General features: G+C 34.8%; 4 protein-coding genes across 4 annotated transcripts; 1 reads left to right on the forward strand and 3 right to left on the reverse strand.

Moving 5' to 3' along the window:
* Positions 1–212: 212 nt before the first annotated feature.
* Positions 213–1,550, reverse strand: LOC116131629 (pentatricopeptide repeat-containing protein At1g77405). Its single transcript, XM_031417289.1, has one exon. The coding sequence runs from the start codon at positions 1,532–1,534 to the stop codon at positions 221–223; it is 1,314 nt and encodes a 437-aa protein (XP_031273149.1). The 5' UTR covers positions 1,535–1,550; the 3' UTR covers positions 213–220.
* A 665-nt stretch (positions 1,551–2,215) lies between these two features.
* Positions 2,216–3,199, reverse strand: LOC116131631. Its single transcript, XM_031417292.1, has one exon. The coding sequence runs from the start codon at positions 3,117–3,119 to the stop codon at positions 2,553–2,555; it is 567 nt and encodes a 188-aa protein (XP_031273152.1). The 5' UTR covers positions 3,120–3,199; the 3' UTR covers positions 2,216–2,552.
* Positions 3,200–4,054: 855 nt separating this feature from the next.
* Positions 4,055–7,953, reverse strand: LOC116131617 (replication factor C subunit 2). Its single transcript, XM_031417278.1, has 12 exons — positions 7,826–7,953; positions 7,640–7,718; positions 7,440–7,519; positions 7,126–7,248; positions 6,972–7,041; positions 6,824–6,897; positions 6,259–6,379; positions 6,114–6,176; positions 5,363–5,422; positions 4,854–4,979; positions 4,685–4,768; positions 4,055–4,435 (listed from the first exon to the last, which is right to left on the reverse strand). The coding sequence occupies exons 1-12, from the start codon at positions 7,867–7,869 to the stop codon at positions 4,331–4,333; spliced, it is 1,029 nt and encodes a 342-aa protein (XP_031273138.1). The 5' UTR covers positions 7,870–7,953; the 3' UTR covers positions 4,055–4,330.
* A 3,206-nt stretch (positions 7,954–11,159) lies between these two features.
* LOC116131619 (receptor-like protein Cf-9 homolog) lies at positions 11,160–13,674 on the forward strand. The gene has a single exon (XM_031417281.1). It carries the CDS (start codon positions 11,290–11,292, stop codon positions 13,570–13,572), a length of 2,283 nt encoding a protein of 760 aa, XP_031273141.1. The 5' UTR covers positions 11,160–11,289; the 3' UTR covers positions 13,573–13,674.
* The last annotated feature ends 7,973 nt before the right edge of the window (positions 13,675–21,647 follow it).

Consider the following 21,647-nt stretch of genomic DNA (forward strand, 5'->3'; position numbering starts at 1 on the left):
AGCCTTTTACTTTGGCTGATTGTTTGTATTATAATAACACAATTAAGTGAGAAATAATTGAACTCCAAGAATGCGACAGAATATGAAATCAATACAGTAACACTCACCACTCTTCAGCAGAGTGCCAAAATAGCCAGTGGAATTCTTCTACTTGTCTTCCGTTCTTCATATGGATGGAAGAGCAAACCATTTTTCTCTGGACTATCAAACTTCACCCATACTATAATGACATTTTGCAGCTCATGATTGGTTTTACCTTCATCAGTTGCCTACACCTGTTCTTGATACCATCCCTTATTCTTTCATGCAGTTCATCATCAAGTGAATTGGCTTCCCCTGCCGCATTTAGAGCATCACAAACTAACTTGTATGTGTACTCTCTAGGTACTGAACCCCCATCAACCAATTCAGCCAGAAAATCCCTGGCATCCAATACCCTTCCAGCTTCACACAAAGCATGTATAATTGGAGTATAAGAACTTGAAGAGGGTACCCCATGATTCATCTTTTGCATCCTTCTCATCATCTCGACAGCCCTATCAATCTCATTAACAGCACTATAGTATCTGATAAAAGAATCATAGGTAACACGGTTCGGGACACAACCCCTTTTATTCATATCATCAAAAAGTTCCAAAGCCCTCTCAATTCGATAAGTCTTGCAACAACCATCAATCAAACAATTATATGTTACAACATCTGGAACAAAACCCTTAAATAACATTATCCGAAACAAGTGATTAGCCTCCCAAATCCTCCTCCTAGTAGCCTTTCTACACCCAGTTTGCATACCATACTTACAATAAGAACTAATCAATATAGTATAAGTATATACATCCGGGGCACACCTAAACCCCGGTAACTCCATTTGTTCCAACAAAAATCTTGCCTTGTTAAAATTCCCAACTCGACAGAGAGCATTAATAACCACATTATACGCATAAACATCAGGCTTACAATGAAACTGCTTCATCCGATAAAAAGTAGTCAATGCTTCATTAACCAAACCTTCTTCACCTAGGACTTTTATCAAACAGGTAACAGTAGAAGTACTCACAAGTTCACCAACTCCTCTTCTAGACATTTCTTTGAGAAAATCCCAAAGACCCTTTGTGTCATTTCCTCTAGCTAAAACAATAGCCATCTCTCTGCATGTCATTTCATTATGGCATAGCCCCATAAACTTTTCAACCCAGTAATAAAACTCCAGGGCTTTGTTGAGTCCTAGAGCGACTTTTTGAGGGTCTCTATAGGCTGCAGGGCCAAGAACAAGTACATTGTTGCGGATATTGTAGGCTTCTTTTGTAAGGTTCCGTTGTTTCAAAGGAGCGCGGTGCCGAAAACCCTTCTGGCGGCCAATGGAGCGAGGGGACAGAAAGAAGAGAGTTGGAATGGATTTTAAAACATCAGAAACTGATTGTATGGTAAATGGGCTGTGAACTAAATTTGTTGAAGCTGCGAGTTTGGCATCAAATGAAACATTTTTAAGCATGAGCGGGAGTACTTGGTGGGCTAGGGAATGCTTCACGATCATGTTTGGTTCGGTAATGTTTCCCCTATCGTAAACGTAAATTAATTTATTTAAATTTTCTCACTTTTTCACTTTCTCATATTCCCACTGAAATTGCTTGACAGTTTTCATCATCGTAATCTGGCATGTGAATTATGTATAATTTTATTTGGGTTATTACCAACACCATGCATGAGAGAATTTGCATTGCAGTGGTTTTACTTTTAGTGATCAAGTCTAGTATTATTTTGGTTCCAGATTTCATCATTCATTTTATTTTCTTTTCATCTAAAAAATTATAGGATTCGACGGAATTCAGTTTTCCTTTTTTTCTTTTTAATGATTGAAACTTGAAAATGTTCGGGTCTGTTTACACACACTTTAACTAATCCTTAAGAATCTTAGAACTAGTAGTCAGGTAAGAACTATAATGGTTACTGTTATTAACAATTGAGGAGAGATTCGAACTTAAGACCTTTTGAGTAATACATATAAAAGTCTCTATCGAATCACTCAACTATTTAGAGATAATTAAAGTTTCAGATTTAGTAAGACATTATGATTAAAAAAAAAATTAACTCATTAAAGAATTCTAATTTTGAAACATAGATGTTAAAATTAAATGATTTAGAAATTACATGGACTTAATATTTACTACTCATCATATGTTACAAATATTATGTGATATAGTACATATAACTGAGTTCTTTCAAAAGCAAGATTCAAATTCACCCTTAAATGTTTAATACCAAATGACTATGTAGATTAAGAGTACATTATCAAAATGACTTTCACTTGGAAACTTTGAATTCACAATAAAAGACTTGGGAAAAAGTCCTTTCACTGCCACCAATTTATATAACACATCATATTATGAGCTTTGAAAACTCTAAACACGACAAGAGCTAATCACGGGCCATACATAATGGGCTTCTGATCCCACAAAACGCTGTCGTTTATGGAAATCTTCATCAAATATAACATCCAAACGTCAAAGGCCACAACTACAATTCCCGCCAAATAGCTATACGCTAAACTCCGTTTAAAAAAGTCCGAACCCGGCCCAGTCTGCATCAACCACGGGTCGGGGCGATGACTTATACGACGAGAAAGACGACGAGGCCGGTGAGGCAGTGAACGGTGAAAGTGACCTCCGGCTTGAAACCGACCACCGTGGCAACATTTCAATGTCTGAAAAGTAACCGTGTTCGGATGTGGGTCTAGGTACATGAACCTTCCTCTTGCTTTCCTTGCGTCTAATAAGCGAGGGAGCCGGGAAACACCCAGGTGAAATGCATTCGGGTCGGACGCGTGTAGGTTGATCGAACCGCCAACGCTCGGAACGGGCACGCGGGGTTGACCGAAACGACTGGCTTCGGGGCTCGGAGGGAGGATGGGACTGGAAGCCGGCTGGTGGGGGTTTAAGCTTTTGCAGTGGAGCCGGCGACGATGCTGATGAATGGCGGGGTAGGTGATCAAGTTCAGGAGGTGGTGACGGTGACGGATGTGGCGTTTGTTTGCGTTGTTGTTGGATCTTGGGGACACCGGGTCGGATCTCCCACTTAAAGGGAACGGCACCAGGTTTTCTACAAGAATCATCAATGGCCATTGTAACTGAAAATAACTGAAAAATCTAACAGAGTTTGAAAGGAAGAGAGAGATGTAAGCGTATAAGATAAGTTCAGTCTGTGAGTTTGAGTTATATAGGTGGAGGAGGCGGGCGGAGATGGTGTTCATAGCGAGATTAAAGGCATGAAGGTGGGGTTGGTGGGCCAAGCAGAGTGAGACCGGCCCATCATTCATGGGTACGTATTTGACTTTGGTTTAATACTGGGACCCAAAAATCATGCAAATTGAAACAGAAAGGTTCTAGTACTAAATTCAAACGTTTAATCAGAAATCGAAATGAGGTGAAACCGAAAGGAGTGTGACTATTCATTTGGAGAATAAAATAAAAATTAAATCCTTTAAAATCTTGAAATTGTCCTAATATGGTTATTAAGTAAGGAACTTTTTTCTATTGCCAATTTTGAATTGCCTATATCAGAGGAATTATTACATTACATTGGTCAAAAACTAACAACATTATACTCACAGAATAGTCTTCATTGACTTGAATTGAATCTAATGAGTATTTTAATAGTCATCAAGGCTGAAACCAAAAGTGCTTCGTATAATTTATTAAAAATTAATATTTTGATGCCTATATTATTAGCTTACAATGATGAAATTGTTAGGTAATTTATTTACGGCAGTACATTTGGATTTGGTTGCATCTAATTTTAGTTGCTTCCAGTACTTAATCTGAATTTAAAAATTTTGGGCTCCACATATTTTAGTGTTTAGATAGGTTAAAATGAATGATGTGTTATCACTGACCATGATTGTGTATCCTATGTTATGATGCTGGGACAGGCCTGTTGCAACGGTACGATGACCAATTTTAATGGGTAACATTCATAATACGAACGTGAAAGACATTTTTAAATTTTGAAGTTAAATCGAAATCATCATGTATCACTATCATGCTAACAACTGAGTAGCTGAAACAGTAAATTGTCTAATTCTATTACTAAAAAAACAAAAAAGGGTTCTGTCGAAGTAAGGATAACTGGGTTAAGGGAGATTCTGAAAACATTTGTGGAGCTCATGGATCACAATTAGCAAATTGAATTTATGTACTGACGAGAGCTAGAGAATCAAATTTGAATATCCTTCTCGTTAACATGAGATAGATCCCTATTACAGGAAACATTCACCGAGAATAAAGCAACTTACTTCTGCAATATCTCACAATCGCTGCACCAGGACTTCGGCTACCTAAGCATCATAATGAAACTCTTCTGGCATGTTACACAGAGCTCGCATTACATGACTTGTCACATTTAATAGCTGTAAGTACTCATCCGCGCCATCAACTAAACACTGCAAATTCCACAGGATCAAAGGAGAGGGTTTAGCACAATGTCTTTCTAATCCTATTGTTTAATATTTGACCAAAAAGAAAATTATTTTTTTTAAAAAGGTGATAAACATATTGCTAGACTGGAAAAAAGTATACTACTTTCACAAGCAGCAATTCAGGTTCTAATACTTAAACTAGCATCAAACTCAACATCAGAAATTTCAAGCACGCTCAAGGCAGCAATAATAAGCTTATAACAAGGAAGAAACCTTGTCTGCTTCACCGAAATGTTTGCATATTCGAGCCTTCTGCTCATCAGATATATCTTCAGCTTCCACAACTAAATCAAATAACTGAAACAAACATGGTATCAATAATACATATATCTTAATATTGAGCAGACAGATGAATCTTTGATTCAAATAGCAAAGCTGGAACCTGGGAAAGAAACAGAGAGACTGGATATCCCTCTGCAATAATGTTATTAACTTCCTTGTTTGCAACATCAAAGTCACCACTTCTGCATGCCGAAAAATGTGCCTCAACTACCTCCACTGGGATGACCTGGTAATAAAAATTCATGTCAGTAAAGGCATGAATTTATGACAAGGTGTGCTTTTTTTTTCAGTTGCTAGTGATAAATGACTTCATTTTGCACGTATGTTAATCATATAAATGGCAGGCAATTCCAACTACACAACGCAAAAGGTATAAATTTAAGATGCAAAAGGTCGTATGCTTAAAATGCAGGCTCTTTTAGCCTTGAGAACAGTTTCTCAGACTTTAAAAGACCAAGGCCACAGAAGTGATTGGCAAAAACTTATCCTATTGATGCCTAAATGTATCAGGTAATCCACAATCAAATATTAGGGAAACTTTTCCACTTCCAGATATATTGTCAAGATGAAAAGAGTGTAACAAGAGTTAAAGACAAACAAACAACTTACCCCGGCCACACTAATTAGATCCTTAGAAGAAATTGATGATCCATATAAGCGAGCAGCTCCCTGCAAGATTTCGTGAGATGACTAAACATAAGCATCACTGAATATTGTCTAGTATAAAAAGACACATAAAATTGTAAAGGAAATTTTTATATATATTTAAAAAAAAAAAGAGATTAAATTGGCTTGACCAAGCTATCTTCACAAAATACTATACAAGATCCAGGAACACAATACTGAAGCACCATAGAAACCATCTAAGATTGATATATAACAGGCTTTGGTCATCACAATAATATCAAAACAACTACCATCAACTTTTTATCATGCAATTACATTGCAGATGGCTTGTTCTGAAGCAGAAAACAAAGGTTTGAATCTCTAACCAGGATGATCATTCAAATTTCACATACCAAATGGTTACACTATCCTAGTGTTGGTTTCTATTGGTGAAGATCATAGTCAATACAAGCCAGATGGTTATCTTATAATCAGAAAAAAAGTTGTAAACAAAATTTTAGAAACAGTTTTTAATTCAATTTTTGCCACTTTATCATTTTCCCTAACAAATGTCCATTCAGTTTCAATATTCAGAGGAACATTATAAAACCCATTGATTGCTTCCATGCCCTTATGATAACCACCAAAATCAATGCATAAGCATTTTTAAACAAAATGTAAGTGTATTTCTTCATGATCGACCTGAAAGAACCATGGGATCACAAAATAAATGGAACAAAAAATAATGTCTTACTTGCAAGTATGTAATAGCCCGTCGAAGATCACCTTGTGAGATAGAACTTAAAGTTGATAGAGCCTAAAATATATAAGGATCAATCTCAGAAAACTTAACCTGGTATAGGAAAACAGTGACAAGTTATAAGCCTTTAGATCCAAACCTCTGCATCCAAATTGAGTCCTTCTTCCTTACAGATATAAGATATTCGGCTAGTCATAATTTCCTCAGAAAGTGGCTTGAACCTAAACTTTGCACATCTTGAAGCAAGGGGCTCTATGATCCTATCAAATAAAATATTGTGAGATTAGGTTAAAAAAAAAAAAATCACACAAGATATTAACCAAAATATTATGAAAAATACATGTCTATTGTTTACATCGGATTAGAGAGTCGTACAAATACATGCATGGCTGTTGTTTCCAAAGAAAAATGATTGTTGTAATTAAAATGCATCTGAGAGCTTGTTTGTCTTAAAACACCTTTTAAATTATCTACTGTGACATTGTTGGAGTTGGACAATGATTTATGGTTAGCAAGTAATTAATAAATTGGCATAACACTATTCATACCATGTCCATCCAACGCATTTCCCCCAAAAATACAAATAAACAAAGGGGAAAAGAATCAATCGTGTAGGGTCTAACAATGCTTACGAATTTAACAGCGAGAAAGAAAATGTAAATAATAAATATATCAATATGCTAAACAAACTGGAAAAGGCTCACCTGCTGATGTAATTACAAATAAAAAAGAATCTTGTAACTTTGGAGTAAGTTTCCATTGTACGTCTTAGAGCATTCTGTGAAGCAGAGTAAAATGTTTGACATTCATACAATTTCCAAAAATAATACCAATAAACTGAAACCAACATGCCTGGGCATCTTCAGTCATCGAATCAGCCTCATCAAGGATAATAATCTTGTATGGAGGACAAGGATAAACCCTGAAATATTGAAGCAAAATAATTAAGAAAAGATAACAGAAATGAATAGGAATGGAAATGTTTTCAAGATAGGAATATGCATACCCTTGACGCTGACCAGAACCTACAGCCACAGCAGCAAAATCTTTGATTTTAGTACGGACAACATTGATCCCACGGTCATCACTAGCATTCAGCTCTAGTACTCTAGATTTGTAGAGTTCAGGTCTGCAAGCATTTTGATCAATCACACAGAACAATAAAAATAGTGCCCTACGCAGGCTTCCAATGACAAACATTTGTGATCCAAAGAAAAGTGAAACTCCACTATTAGAACTATGTCTGTAACTACCTACTTTGGTACCAATTCAAAAAGGACAAACAAGCACCAAAACCACTATAATAATTGCAAGTAGTACCCGAAAAGCTGATGGGCGATGGCGAGTGCAGTGGTGGTTTTGCCAGTTCCAGGTGGGCCATAAAAGAGCATATGCGGACACTGGAGCAGAATAATAAAAAATTAGAGAAAGATTAACAATTAGGGTTTCAAACCTACTTAAAATCGTAGCAACAACAATAATAATAGAGTGAGAAAAATTGAAAGAGGTGAAAATGATACATTAGTTGTCTCGAGAGTGTTGGTGAGGACTCGCACCACCTCGTCCTGGTGAGCCACATCCTTCACTTGCTTAGGTCGACTGCAAGATCAATACAACCAAAAACAGAAAGAAGAGAGTGTTTTGAAATTGGAAATAAAATAGAAGTAGAGATGAAGATGATAAAAAGAAAGAGAACGAAATTGTACTATTTCTCAACCCAAGGTTGCGAGCTCTGCAACACTGGCGCCATTTTTTCTCGTGTTTCTGTCCTCGAGAATTTCTTTCTAAAGTTAGGGGTTTGGTTTTGTTTTGTTTTTCCCGCTATCACTATGGACCTTGGTTATTGTAATTATTATATGCTGAAGTGAAACGCAGCGTTTCTTACGAGCTTTCGAGTTCTCACAATCTCACCTGCTCCGTGAAATCGGAAGTATTTAAACGGTTATTGAATAGACAAAAACTTGGGCTGAAGCCCATGATTAGCAGGTCCATCTGTCAAATAAAAACGTTATATAGATCGAAAAACAAATAAATAAATAAACAAATCAATGTACTGAATCTAACATTTAAGAGATGGAAGATTACAAAACTAGTAAATCCAGAGAGAACATGTATTTAAATTAGATTTTTTATTTATTTTATCACTTTTTATTAATCATAGATTACAATCGTAATTTGGAAAATAAAGTTTCAAATGAAAAAGTTTTTGTATTGATAATTTTTTTTTTTTTTTTTTTTTTTAATATGATCGAGGGTGTCCAAATTAACTTACTTGTATTTCAATTAATCTCTCGAGATTCTGAAATTATCGATCTGATAAGAACTCCATCGGCTATCCCTATTAGTACTCGAAAAGAGACTTGAACTTAGGACTTTTTGAATAATACACTAAAAAGTTTTTATCGAATTACTTAGTTATTCAGAGATAGTTAAAAAGCTTTTATTTTCAATATCCTTTTTTATTAGACTTTTCTAGCGTTTAAACCTTAAAGGGTTATTAAATAAGATATATATTTTTTTTAACTTTGAACCCTAGATTAAGGTCCTGGCTTCGTCCAATCTTGACGTAATAGCATGACATTAGATATGATTCAAAATTTAGATTGACAAATAGAGGTCGAGTCTACAATTAGGGAGAACGACTTTTTCCCACCCAAGGTTTGGCGAGACGACACTTTCCCACCTGTCAAGTTTCAAAATGACACTTTCCCACCATTTGTCAGGTTCTGTTAGTATTCTTTGTTAATATTTGACTAAAACGACAAAAATATATTTAAATAGTTTATTTCTTAATTAGTTTATTATAAATTAAAATTTAGTTAAGTCAAAGTCTTTACTTAATTATTTATTAATTCAAGTGTAAAGATATTTTTTTTCATTTTTTTTATTTAATTAAGTATGAATATTGATTTTCTATGTTAGTTAACAAAAATGAAAAATATTATAAATCTAGTAGATTATTGAATAATAGTGATGAGATATTCATGACATTATAAATAAATAAATATTTAAGTAATTTAAATTTAAACAATTCTATTATTTCACAGCATTACTCCTAACTTTTTAAATGGGTAACTTTTTGGCTAATTAAAAAATAATAAAAAGTTTATAAAATCAAATATTTAAGAACATTTTCGTCTTTTCAATAAAATATTAACAGAAAACATAATAGATCTTAATAAATGGTGGGAAAGTGTCATTTTGAAACTTGAAAGGTGGACAAGTGTCATTTTGCAGACCTTGGGTGAGAAAATATCGTTCTCCCCTACAATTAAAATTTAAAACTAATAATATTGAAAATAGTATGAAGTCCTACAAGTTACTACATATATAATAGGACTATGTAGCTACTTCAAGATCCCTGATAAAATGCTTAGTTTACTATTCTACCCAACACCAGACTGTGATTGATGTAATATTATGACTTATGACTTATGATTACGTTGAGAATCTTTTTTTCGAAGAATATCCTTCAGAAAATGATATTGATTGCATGACCAAGACTTTCGAATTCATACAACAGTTACAGGAATATTAAAACCCCGTAATGTCATGTGTATTATGCATAAAATATCGCTTTAGTAGTGGAACCTTCTCTTGAACATAAGGGCGCTGGCTTAGTAAAGCCGATTCAAGTGATTACAAACTTAGTCAAAATGTCTTTAATTTGTGTCTGTAACGGTGCAATCAATCAACAACCATTGGGGCCGGGTGAAAGATAAGTGACTTTTTGGTGTATTATCAAGAGGGTGGTCACCAGAGAGTTTAGTTGATCATTAATTTTCGGATCTCGAAAGATTAATTAAGATATATACAAATTTATTTGCACACTTTTAGACAAATAAATAAAAATAAAATAACAGTGCAAGCAATCAATTGACATCCATTTTTATTTTTTTAAATAATATCAGTATTGATTAATATATATTCGCACTGCTTCTCGATTGGCTTCATAACCATTTTGGTTAATTAACCATTCACTTTCCTTAATTCTAATTGAAACAAATATAGTTATCAAAATATTTTTAATTTATGGTTCCATATGTGCAGTAACCCATTTCAAATATTATCAAATCGTAATATATATAGCTCTGAAGTCAAAATAAATAAAAGAATAACAATTAGTTTTATTTTTTTATTAGGTTGTCTTAATGTGTGCCTAAAGATAAATGGATACTAAAAGACAAAAAACTTAATTTCAATACATATTATATATAATAAACTTGTTATCTTCTAATATCTTTAATGTGACACACGTTAAGACAATTCTTCTTCTAGAGTAAAGAAAGTCAGTTAGAAGATATGAACAAGCAATAAAGCTCCTAAAGCACTTGGAAGAACAAATTCGTATCCATTCTATCCATATATACTTTTAATTTATTACTTAAATATACCCACTTAAATTTAAAAATGGGTTTGTTCACACTGTGAATGGGGCGTGGGGGAAGATAGCATCAACAGTCAAAGAAAATTATAATTTAAAATTAAAGCAGTTGGACCTTCAGCGGATAAGCCTCAAAATGCTAAAGCAAGCTCATGTTATGAGATGGTAACAACCAACGGGAAATGTTGACGGGTTATCCACTCATTATAATCCAACACAAAAAGTTACTCATAATATTACAACACCAATATCCATGATAGGATTTACCTATCTTTCCACGTTCATTAAATATTCTAACGTTCATCTTTTCAATAGAGTAATTCACACCATTTCTACATAATTTATCTTTTATTTGGTTGTTGAGACATTGGCTCTTGTGTTATGGAATACGCCATTCAAAAAAGTGGCCTAAATTATTGGAGTATACATCATTTGCATGACCAAATTAAAACTACTTTTGATTTTTGATTTTTGATTTTTGATTTCATACTTGTTTTTTTTTTTTTGGTTATGAATAGTTACAGTACTGATCCCAATTTTGTTTTGTATATTTATAGCCACCTTAGCTCTTATGTTTTCGTACAGAAATCCAAAATGGTTTGGTTAACATTTTCTTGTCAGTTTTTCTGCCTTCAGTTGTTGCTCTTAACGTATTCTCAAACTTCCGCAAAACTTTGCTCTCAGGAACAAAGTTCTGCATTGCTCCAGTTCAAGCAACTCTTTTCCTTGGAAAATAGTTCTTCTTCCATCTGTGATGAGTACAAGATACATTACTCTTATCCAAAAATGCACTCCTGGGAGGAGGATAGTGATTGCTGCTCGTGGGATGGGGTTACATGTGATACAGAGACAGGTCACGTTATTGGCCTGGACCTTAGTTGTGGTTGGCTTCATGGCAACATTCCTTCCAACACCACTCTCTTTCTCCTTCCTCAACTACAAACCCTAAACCTTGCTTTCAATAACTTCAACCACTCTCATATTTCCCCTGGTTTCAGTTTTTTTCCTCGTTTGACTTACCTCAACCTCTCTTTCTCAAACTTTTCTGGCCAACTTCCCTTTGAAATCTCTCATTTGTCTAAATTAGTTTCACTTGACCTCTCTCAGAACTTCCAAGTGAGTATTGATACCCCTGTTTTGGAAGGGCTGGTTCAAAATTTGACCAAGTTAGAAGAACTGTCTCTTGATTACATTGACATGTCTTTGACTATAGTTGGCCGCTTGACGAATCTGTCTTCTTCTTTGACATATTTGAGTCTCAATGATTGTGGAATGCAAGGAAATTTCCCAGATATTGTCTTTCGCCTGCCAAATCTACAGTTCATCAGTTTACGGTGGAACTCCAACTTAACAGGAATTTTTCCAAGGGTTAATTGGAGTAACCCTCTCGAGTTTTTGGATGTCTCTAGAACGAGATTTTCTGGAGAATTATCTAATTCAATTGGCAATTTAATGTCCTTGAGATATTTGAATCTCTATAACTGCAATTTTGTTGGGTCAATTCCTGCATCAGTTGGTAACCTTACACAACTTGCCTTTTTAGATTTTTCAGCCAACCATTTCATCGGTGAAATTCCAGCTGATATTCTTGTCAACCTAACTCAAGCTTTTCATTTATCTATCCAAAATAATCTACTGGTTGGTCCAATCCCTTCTCGTGCAAATAGGCTTCCAAATTTATCCTGGTTTTCTTTTTTTGGTAATTTTCTCAATGGGTCTATACCATCTTGGATATTCAATCTTCCAAACGTGGAGTATATAGACCTTGGTTACAACCAACTAACCGGTCATCTTGTTGAATTTCAGAGTAACCTCTTGTCATCCCTTTATTTAGATCATAATAGGTTTTGTGGCTCAATTCCAATTCTACCATATCCGTTGAGATTCTTTCTTATCTCAAATAATAAATTGACGGGAAAGATTCCTCGTTCGATCTGCAATATGAGCTTATTTAGAGTTTTTGATCTTTATAACAACAGCTTGAGTGGAGCCATTCCAGAATGCATGGGAAACTTTAGCAATGAACTCCAAGTTTTGGATTTGCAGAAGAATAGAATTGATGGTAGAATTCCTGATACATTTGCAAGAGGCGGTCAATTGAGAACGCTTAGTGTTAATGACAATCAGTTGGAAGGGTCGATCCCACGATCTTTGATGAATTGTAAGATGCTTGAAGTTCTTGATCTTGGAAACAACCACCTAAACGATTCCTTTCCAAATTGGTTAGAAAGCCTTCCAAATCTACGGATTCTTATTCTTCGTTCCAATAAGTTTCACGGTTTTGTACGAGAACTCTCTACGGTTTTTCAGTCGTTTGCTAAGTTGAGAATCCTTGATCTTTCAAATAACAATTTTAGTGGTTCTTTACCAAAGAAATATTTTGAAAATTTAGAAGCTATGATGGATGTTAATGAAACAGAAAGGAAGTTGCGATATATGAGTGAAGGGTATTATCTAGATTCTGCAATAGTGACATTGAAAGGCTCTGATGTGGAAATAATGAAAATTATTACTACTTTTACTTGTATAGATTTTTCAAACAATAACTTCCATGGAGAGATTCCAGAACTAATTGCAAATCTTCATGCATTGCGACTCCTCAACCTTTCCCACAACCGTTTAAGTGGTTGCATCCCGTCATCTTTAGGGAATTTGACAGGTCTTGAATCATTAGATCTTTCTTCAAACAAGCTTGTGGGAGAGATTCCATATCAATTGACAAAACTGAATTTTCTTCAGGTTTTAAACTTGTCCCAAAACCAACTCACAGGACCAATACCTCTAGCCAACCACTTTGATACCTTCCCAATTAGTTCATACAGTGGCAATAAGGGATTATGCGGGTTTCCCATGCCAACAAAATGTGACACTGATTCACCACCACCATTCTCGATGTGGGAAGATACAGAGCCTACAGATGGATTTGGTTGGGAAGTTGTGTTGATAGGGTATGGATGTGGAATGGTATTTGGAATGTTGATAGGATATGTTGTATTCTCAACTGGAAAGCCTAAATGGCTTGCGAAGATTGTTGAAGTAGAACATCATAGAAAGTTGGGAAGGGCGTGAGCAACCGTGGAGGAAGAAGAGGCCAGTGCATGCGAGAAGCTCTCTTGTGTTATAAGCTTTTGTCAAAATGTCTTTCTTTTGTACGTGTATTACTGTATATAGTGCAAGTAATGATATCATTTGCTGTGTGTTATTCTAATAATATCAGTGTTGATTAATAATATTACTCACTGTTCTCGATCGGGTTGATAACCATTTTGGTCAATTTATCGTTGAATCTTATTCTATTTATTGATCTCAAGAATCACTGATTCATATACCACAAAAAAGATGAGAATAATCACAGGGAAGCAAGAAAGAGAAAAGTCGATAAACTTTTTTTTTTCTACAGACTTCGACCTTCAATAATAACCTACTTTGTTGACGTCGTCACGTCATGTAGATACGAATATCCAAACACTTCTGTAAGCCTTGTTAAAACTTATTGACTACTTCAATGAAACCACAGTTATAACCCTACAAGAATCTCTAGATTATAATAGCATATTACGATGAAAGTATTTTTGTATATGAATATGACCAGGATTAAGATATACCATAAAGAAAACGACACGTCTTTGTCTACACGCACAGCAATATCGTACTTTTATATGAATATTAATTACACCCCTATAGTCCACTAAATGTTTAAATAACCCCGTATCTTATAAATCTTCATGGAGCTAAGTGACTTTATCCTAAACTTTCTAAACGTATTAATATTCTATCTCTGTACAAAAAATACTTCAGTTCACGGAAAGCAGAGCAGCACCATAAGACATCCTCTACATTTCGAATATTTCGTTTATGTTTTCCTACCAAATACAAGAAACAGGGAGAGGATAAATTCTTTATTTAGATGAAAAAAAAAAAAAAAAAAGGCACAACCCTTCTTCCCCGAATCAATATCCTCGGCCAATTCAGAAACCGTTGCTCATACTTCCACTTCAAACTCTCTCTTGTCACCGGAAAAACAACTTATTTCGCTATTCTCATTACTTAAGCCAATTTAGCAAAACATCGTCCAAGAGAAAACTTTCGGTTTGATGAACAAAACAAGAGCAAAAATGTGCAGAAATACGTTCAAAGTCTTCAACAATCGCGCTGCCAAGGTCGGCTTACTTTGCCTTCTTGTAAGTTTGGTTAAAATACAGAAAGNAAAAAAAAAAAAAAAAGGCACAACCCTTCTTCCCCGAATCAATGTCCTCGGCCAATTCAGAAACCGTTGCTCATACTTCCACTTCAAACTCTCTCTTGTCACAGGAAAAACAACTTATTTCGCTATTCTCATTACCTAGCCAATTTAGCAAAACATCCTCTAAGAGAAAACTTTCGGTTTGATGAACAAAACAAGAGTAAAAATGTGCAGAAATACGTCCAAAGTCTTCAACAATCGTGCCGCCAAGTTTGATTTACTTTGCCTTTTTTTAAGTTTGGTTAAAATACAGAAAGATTCATGAAAGGTTGGGGAAAATGAATGATGATCCCTATTATTGGGAGACTGAGTCTTCCAAATTGTGGTATATCTTCCAACGTTTGTATATATCTAGAAATGATCAATTAACTGGTCAAGGAAATTCACAAAGGATATTTCCAGGAGTCACAGTGAACGCTCGTTATAGTCAATGCTGTCAAATCCAGCATGACTAAACCTTTGACTCTATACTTGATTCCATGTGAAAAGATAAGAATATTTACAGTACTGGCTCGCCACTTTCTTGCCTATTTATAGCTATCTCAGTTCTTATGATTTCGCACTGAAAAACAAAATGAGTACATTAACTCTGTCTTACCAATTTTTCTGCTCTCATAGCTCCGCAAAACTGTGCTCTTATGACCACACTTCTGCATTGCTTCAATTTAAGCAACTGTTTTCCTTCCTAGAAAAATTCTTCTTCCCTTTGTGATTGAACCATGTTTCCTTCTAATCCGAAAATACTCTCTTGGAATGAGGATAGTGATTGCTGCTCATGGGATGGAGTCACTTGTAGAGCTGACGATCGACCGTGTCGACATGTGATGCGTCACGTCATGAAAAAAAGCAAGGCATGACAAGACCCATGATCATGCAGGCCATGCCGTGGGCCTTAAAAATGGCACACGGCCCGACCCACTAAAAAAAACAACCGTTAAACGGTTAGTTCACATTTTTTTAATTTTTTCCTATAAATATCTCATTATTTCTCTTTGCTTTTCACACTCCAATTCCAATCTTCATTCTCCTTTCTCTCTTATTTTGTATTTGTATCAATTAAAAAAGTATATAATCACTATGAAATATATATAAAATAATGAGACATTGAAATATTAATTGAATTTCAACACTTTTTATTACTTATAATTATAAATTACAAATATAAACTTAAAAATTAGGATTAATAATTAACAGTAACAATTACATCTCCAATAGAAATATAAGTATACAAATACAATACAATTATCTCAACTTTGATTCTAATTTACGAATATTCAAAGTAAATAATTGATCAAAAAAATATCATACATTATTAATTACTGAAGCCCACAACGGCGTCGTCTAAAGGATAAGTAAAGCACTACCGTTTTGGACTATTCTTTTTTAAATCTTGATCGTCAATTCAAGAGGCATCTAACAACTGCAAATCCCCTTGAGTTCAATGCTATAAAAGTGCCCAAAAAGTCCCTGTTCAATAACAAAGTATCTCTCTTCTCTTCATCTTTATTTTTTCACTCTGCTAGGGTTCTTGTGAGTACTCAAACTGTGTAATATTTGTACAATCAGTGAGATTGTTGATTGAGGGTTGTGGTTCCTTCAAGGATTAGAGGAGCTGGGTTAGTCTTTCTCTAGGATCAAAGATAATTGTAAGGGTTGAGTGATTAGGTAGCTAGTGAGAGAGTAGTTCTTGATGAATTGTTATTGTACTCTGTAAACACTCTTGATAACTATAGTACAGCGGGTCTCATTGTTTTGGAGCTCATCGTGGACGTAGCTTGTTCAATCTTGAACAAGTGAACCATGATAAATTGGTGTCTTTGTGTTCTTGATTGATCTATGTGATTTGGTAGATTCTAGTTGTGTGTTTAGACTCTAAGTATAACATACATCTTAATTTTCATTAATTTCTTTGAATATTTGTAAACTAGAATCAAAGTTTGAGATAATTTTATTGTATTTGTATACTTGTATTTCTAATGGAGATATAATTGTTAATATTAATTCTTAATCCTAATTTTTAAGTTTGTATTTGTAATTTATAATTATAACTTATGAGTAATAAAAAGTATTGAAATTCAATTAATATTTCAATATCTCATTATTTTATTATATTTCATAGTGATTATATATATTTTTTAATTAATACAAATACAAAATGTCACAAGATATAACATATAACCTTTTTTTATAATAATTATTAATAATAAATCAAAATTACCATAATTTATAAATATTAAAAAGAATTTGTAGGCCGACCCACAAAGCACGCAGGTCGGCCCGCGTGCTAGGCCCACAGCATAGCTTGCTATATAGTGGGCTGCGCCTTCAGATTTGGGGAGCCAACACGGCACGATAAGACACAAATTTTTGCGTGCCTTAGCACGACATGACCCACAGCATGACATGTCTTAAATTTTTAAGCATGACATGACCCACCGCCGACTCTCTAGTCACTTGTGATATCAACAACGTTTGTGTGATTGGCCTTGATCTTAGTTGGAGTTGGCTTCTTGGCAACATCCTTTCCAATAGTAGTCTCTTTTGGCTAATTAAGAGGAATTGAGAAGAGAAGTGTTTTGAAAGAAAAGGTTACTATTGCTTCTCAAATTTGGTTTGTACAAAATGGCTAGGGTCACCCCTTTTATAGTGCTTAAGAGATTTTTTTACACTTCAACGTCCAACTACCACCTACACTAATAAATATCATCTACCATGCCTTCCACAATTAATAGCTACCTAACAACTTTTTAATAATGATATATTTTTACACAATCTTTGTAGTTACAATGCCTATTATTTGGGTTAAATACACGAGTCAAATATACTCTTTACACTGAGCTTAGGAATAAATATTAAGCTAACAATTTTTATAGGTTTAAGTGATAAATCAAAATAGTTTTGGGCCCAAATCAAGTTTAATATTCAACGCTTTCATGGTTTTGTGTGGAGTTCTGAAGAAGTATACAGTAGTTAATTATATGTTAAGTTAAAAGTCTTTGATCTTTCAAACAACAATTTTAATGGTTGTTTGCCAACCAAGTATTTTGAAATGCTGAAAGCTGTGACGAATGTAACTGAAACTAATGAATACATGGGTGAAGGGTATTACGAAGATTTAGTGACAGTGACAATGAAAGGGTTTGATTATGAATTAGCGAAAGTTCTTACTACTTTTACTATCATTGATGTTTTCAGATAATAACTTTGATGGAGAGATTCCAGCATCAATAGGCAATCTTCATGCACTTCGACCTTTCTCACAATAATTTGATTGGTCGTATCCCATTATCATTGGAGAATCTTAGACCTCTTGAACAATTAGATACTACTTCAAATAATAAGCTTATCAGAGAGATTCAATGGCAATTGACAAAATTAGATTTTCTTCAAGTTTTAAACTTGTGACAAAACCAACTCACGGGGCGCATACCTTGAGCTGCCCACTTTGATACCTTCCCCGAGACTGCGTATATTCGGGATTGTGTGGATTTCCATTGACCAGAAACTGTATTAGGAATAGGAGAAAATCATCCGGAAACTTGGTCAATATGTTGACAATAGTACTGTGTAGCTTTCATCAGTGAAATGAATCATATGCCAACTACCATCCTTGAATATATCATCCAACAAAGCAATTACATACAGTTTTAGAAGGTTTTGGTAAGTAATTATTTTATTTAATTAATTGTCCAATTGCATTCAATATTTACATGACTGGAAAATGTTGTTATGTATTCTAAAAGCTCGTGTTTGATGCTTGAGAATAATAAAAACATTATTACTCATTTTATTGGCATTAACTAAGTATAATTAAAACATTTAAAAGGTATTGGTTCCTTTCCAACTTCAAAATTACATTTCTCTTCAAAGCCAAGAAATATAAATCATAAAAGAAAACTTGTGACTAATCTCCACGATAAGAGGATAACATATTAAATAGTAGAACATTGGCTTTCACTTTCGGTTAATAATTGGATACAAAAATACATCTTGCTGCAAATTTTAAATTATTGCCCTTTCATGGTGGGACTATATTGGAATTATTTACGTAATAATTAGACTAACTGTTAAAACACTATCTCAAGTTTAGAATTAATTAAATGGCTATAAACTTTATCGCTTAAGCGATAAGTTTATAGATAAACCTATATCGTCTAAGTGATAGGCTTATATTGCTTAAGCAAATGGTCTTTTAATAAGGAGTTTCAAACTTTATGGCTATTCAATTCATTCTAAACTTGAAATGATATTTTAATTAATTTTCTAAGAGGGGAATAAGTGTCAATTATTACCTTTTTGCCTCAAGGAATTTGAATAAATGACTTTTTCCCACCCAAGGTTTACCTTAATGACACATTTCCATCCAAAAAGTTTCAAAATACCACTTTTCCATCCAAAGTGTATATTCCAACCAACTGTCGGCCAATTCCGACATCTTTTCGACCCCACACCACCACCATTCTCTTCCCCGATCATCACTTACTAAAATCCTTCAAACCTTACTTTCGTGGACCTCGTCAATTGCCAACAATCGAGAGATTTGTAAAACATGCAACCACCCCTCCCAAGTTAGATTCCGACCAATCCTGACCACCAAAAGACTCTCCGACATCCCCTATTCAAAAGTCTCAATAGTCTGGATCGAGTTTGCTCTATGTTGACCGCTGAATCAGAAAGTGTATTTTGGGCAGTAAATAAAATACAAACTTTGGGTAAGAAAGTGGTATTTTAAAACTTTTTGGGTGGGAAAGTGTCATTAAGGCAAACCTTGGGAGGGAAAAAGTCGTTTACTCCAGGGAATTTTGCCCATTATTCTCCGTTCAGTTCAAACACTACACTTCCATTTCTCTCTTTTTTTTTCATTTAAATATATAATGGTTCCCATTCTATCCATATATGTTGTTTAATTATTATTTTAAATTAAAAATGGGATTGTTCACACTTTAAGTGGGGGATAAATAGCATCATTAGAACCAAAAAATAATTAAATCCATCATTTAAAAATAAACTAGCGTGGACCTTAAACAAATTAACAGCGCTTCACAAAGCTAATGCAAGCGCAGTAGGTCATGCGATGTTAACTACCAACAAAATCCTGAAGGCAAAATTTATCCTTATCCTTTCTTTTGTGACTGTGACGAGAAGACCTGACGTGGTTGCCCATTATAATTCTATATAAATTTCATGTCCATTGAATTAATTATCTTATCAAAAGGTTAATTCACACTAATTTCAAATCTTTTATTTTTAGAACCTGATCCTATCTTTCCACGCATATCTTCTTATTAAAGTCCTCTACTTTAAACTGTAATGTGATGGTATTTTAGAACCAAAAGGAACAACCTTGACAATTGTTTGTTTCCTCACAAATGCCACCAAAACTTTTACTCTAATGTGGGTTCAGATGGTTCACACTAACCCAACACAGAGTCCTTAAAATTTATTTCCTTAGTAGTCGTGAATCTTGAGTTGCAGAATTCGCCATTAAAAAAAGTGCTAAATTATTGGAGGAGTCATCATACTGCATGACCAAATTAAAACTACTTTTTTATTTTTTTGCTTTCGTACTTGTCTCCTTGATTGTAAACCTGTTAGAATAGATACAGAAGTGATCCCCACTTTCTGGTCTATTTATAATCATCTCAGTTCTTCCAATTAATTACGGAAACACAAAATGGGTTGGTTAACTTTGTCTTATCAATTAATTTTCTGTCTTCAGTTGTTGCTTTTGTATTCTCAAACTTCCGCAAAACTTTGCTCTCAGGATCAAAGTCCTGCACTACTCAACTCTTTTCCATCGAGAACAGTCGTTCTTCCTCCATCTGTGATGAGTACAAGATGCAGTCTTATCCAAAAATGCACTCATGGAAGGAGGATAGTGATTGCTGCTCGTCGGACGGGGTTGCATGTGACACAGAGACCGGTCATGTGATTGGCCTCGACCTCAGTTGTAGCTGGCTTCCTGGCGACATTCCTTCCAACAGCACTCTTTTTCTCCTTTCTCACTTGCAAAGCCTAAACTTTTCTTATAATGATTTCAATTACTCCTAAGATTTCCCCTGGTTTTAGTCAATTCCCTGATTTGACAGTCATTAGACTTTCCACCTCCAACTTTTCTGGCCAACTTCCATCAGAAATCTCCCGTTTGTCTAAATTAGTTTCGCTTGACCTTTCTAACAACTCTCAGGTGAGTCTTGGAACCCTTTCTTTGGAAGGGCTGGTTCACAATCTGACCAAGTTGGAAGAAATTTCACTTAATTACATAGACATGTCTACCACACTACCTTCTTCGTTGACCAATCTATCTTCTTCTTTGACATACATGAGTCTCATTGATTGTAGATTGCAAGGCTACTTTCCTGATAGTATCCTTCGCTTACCGAATCTACAAATCCTCTATTTACAGTTGAACCGCAACTTAACAGGCATCTTTCCGAATGTTAACTGGACCAGTCCCATTGAGATTTTGGACGTATCCATCACGAGTTTTTCAGGAGAATTACCCAACTCAATCGGCGATTTGATGTCGTTGAGGTACTTGAGTCTCTTTCGTTGCAAATTTGTTGGGTTAATTCCCCCATCACTTGGTAACCTTACACGACTTAACTTTTTGAGTCTTCCGGAAAACCATTTTTATGGCCACATCCCATATTCTCTTTCAAAGCTTGGGCAGCTCGATACTATGGATCTTTCATCCAACAATTTCACTGGTGAAATTCCATCTGATATTTTTGTCAACCTTACTCAACTTTCTTTTTCGTCTTTCCAAAGTAATAAACTACTTGGTCCAATCCCCTCTCATGCTAATAGACTTCAAAAGTTAGCTCATATTTCTTTCTTTGATAACATGCTCAACGGGTCTCTACCATCTTGGCTATTCAGTCTGCCACGGCCCACGGGT

The sequence above is a fragment of the Pistacia vera genome, unplaced genomic scaffold, assembly GCF_008641045.1.
Source record: "Pistacia vera cultivar Batoury unplaced genomic scaffold, PisVer_v2 Contig235, whole genome shotgun sequence".
NCBI classification, from domain to species: Eukaryota; Viridiplantae; Streptophyta; class Magnoliopsida; order Sapindales; family Anacardiaceae; genus Pistacia; species Pistacia vera.

What these genes read in the sequence shown, in the direction of transcription:
- LOC116131629 (XM_031417289.1), bottom strand. Translation starts at nt 1,534, where the DNA reads ATGATCGTGAAGCATTCCCTAGCCCACCAAGTACTCCCGCTCATGCTT.
- LOC116131631 (XM_031417292.1), bottom strand. Translation starts at nt 3,119, where the DNA reads ATGGCCATTGATGATTCTTGTAGAAAACCTGGTGCCGTTCCCTTTAAG.
- LOC116131617 (XM_031417278.1), bottom strand. Translation starts at nt 7,869, where the DNA reads ATGGCGCCAGTGTTGCAGAGCTCGCAACCTTGGGTTGAGAAATA. An exon ending in ATTTGTAATTACATCAGCAG is followed by an intron (nt 6,380 to 6,823) that starts GTGAGCCTTTTC and finishes TTTATTTGATAG; the next exon opens with GATCATAGAGCCCCTTGCTT. An exon ending in GGGCTATTACATACTTGCAA is followed by an intron (nt 5,423 to 6,113) that starts GTAAGACATTAT and finishes GAAATCTTGCAG; the next exon opens with GGAGCTGCTCGCTTATATGG.
- LOC116131619 (XM_031417281.1), top strand. Translation starts at nt 11,290, where the DNA reads ATGCACTCCTGGGAGGAGGATAGTGATTGCTGCTCGTGGGATGGGGTT.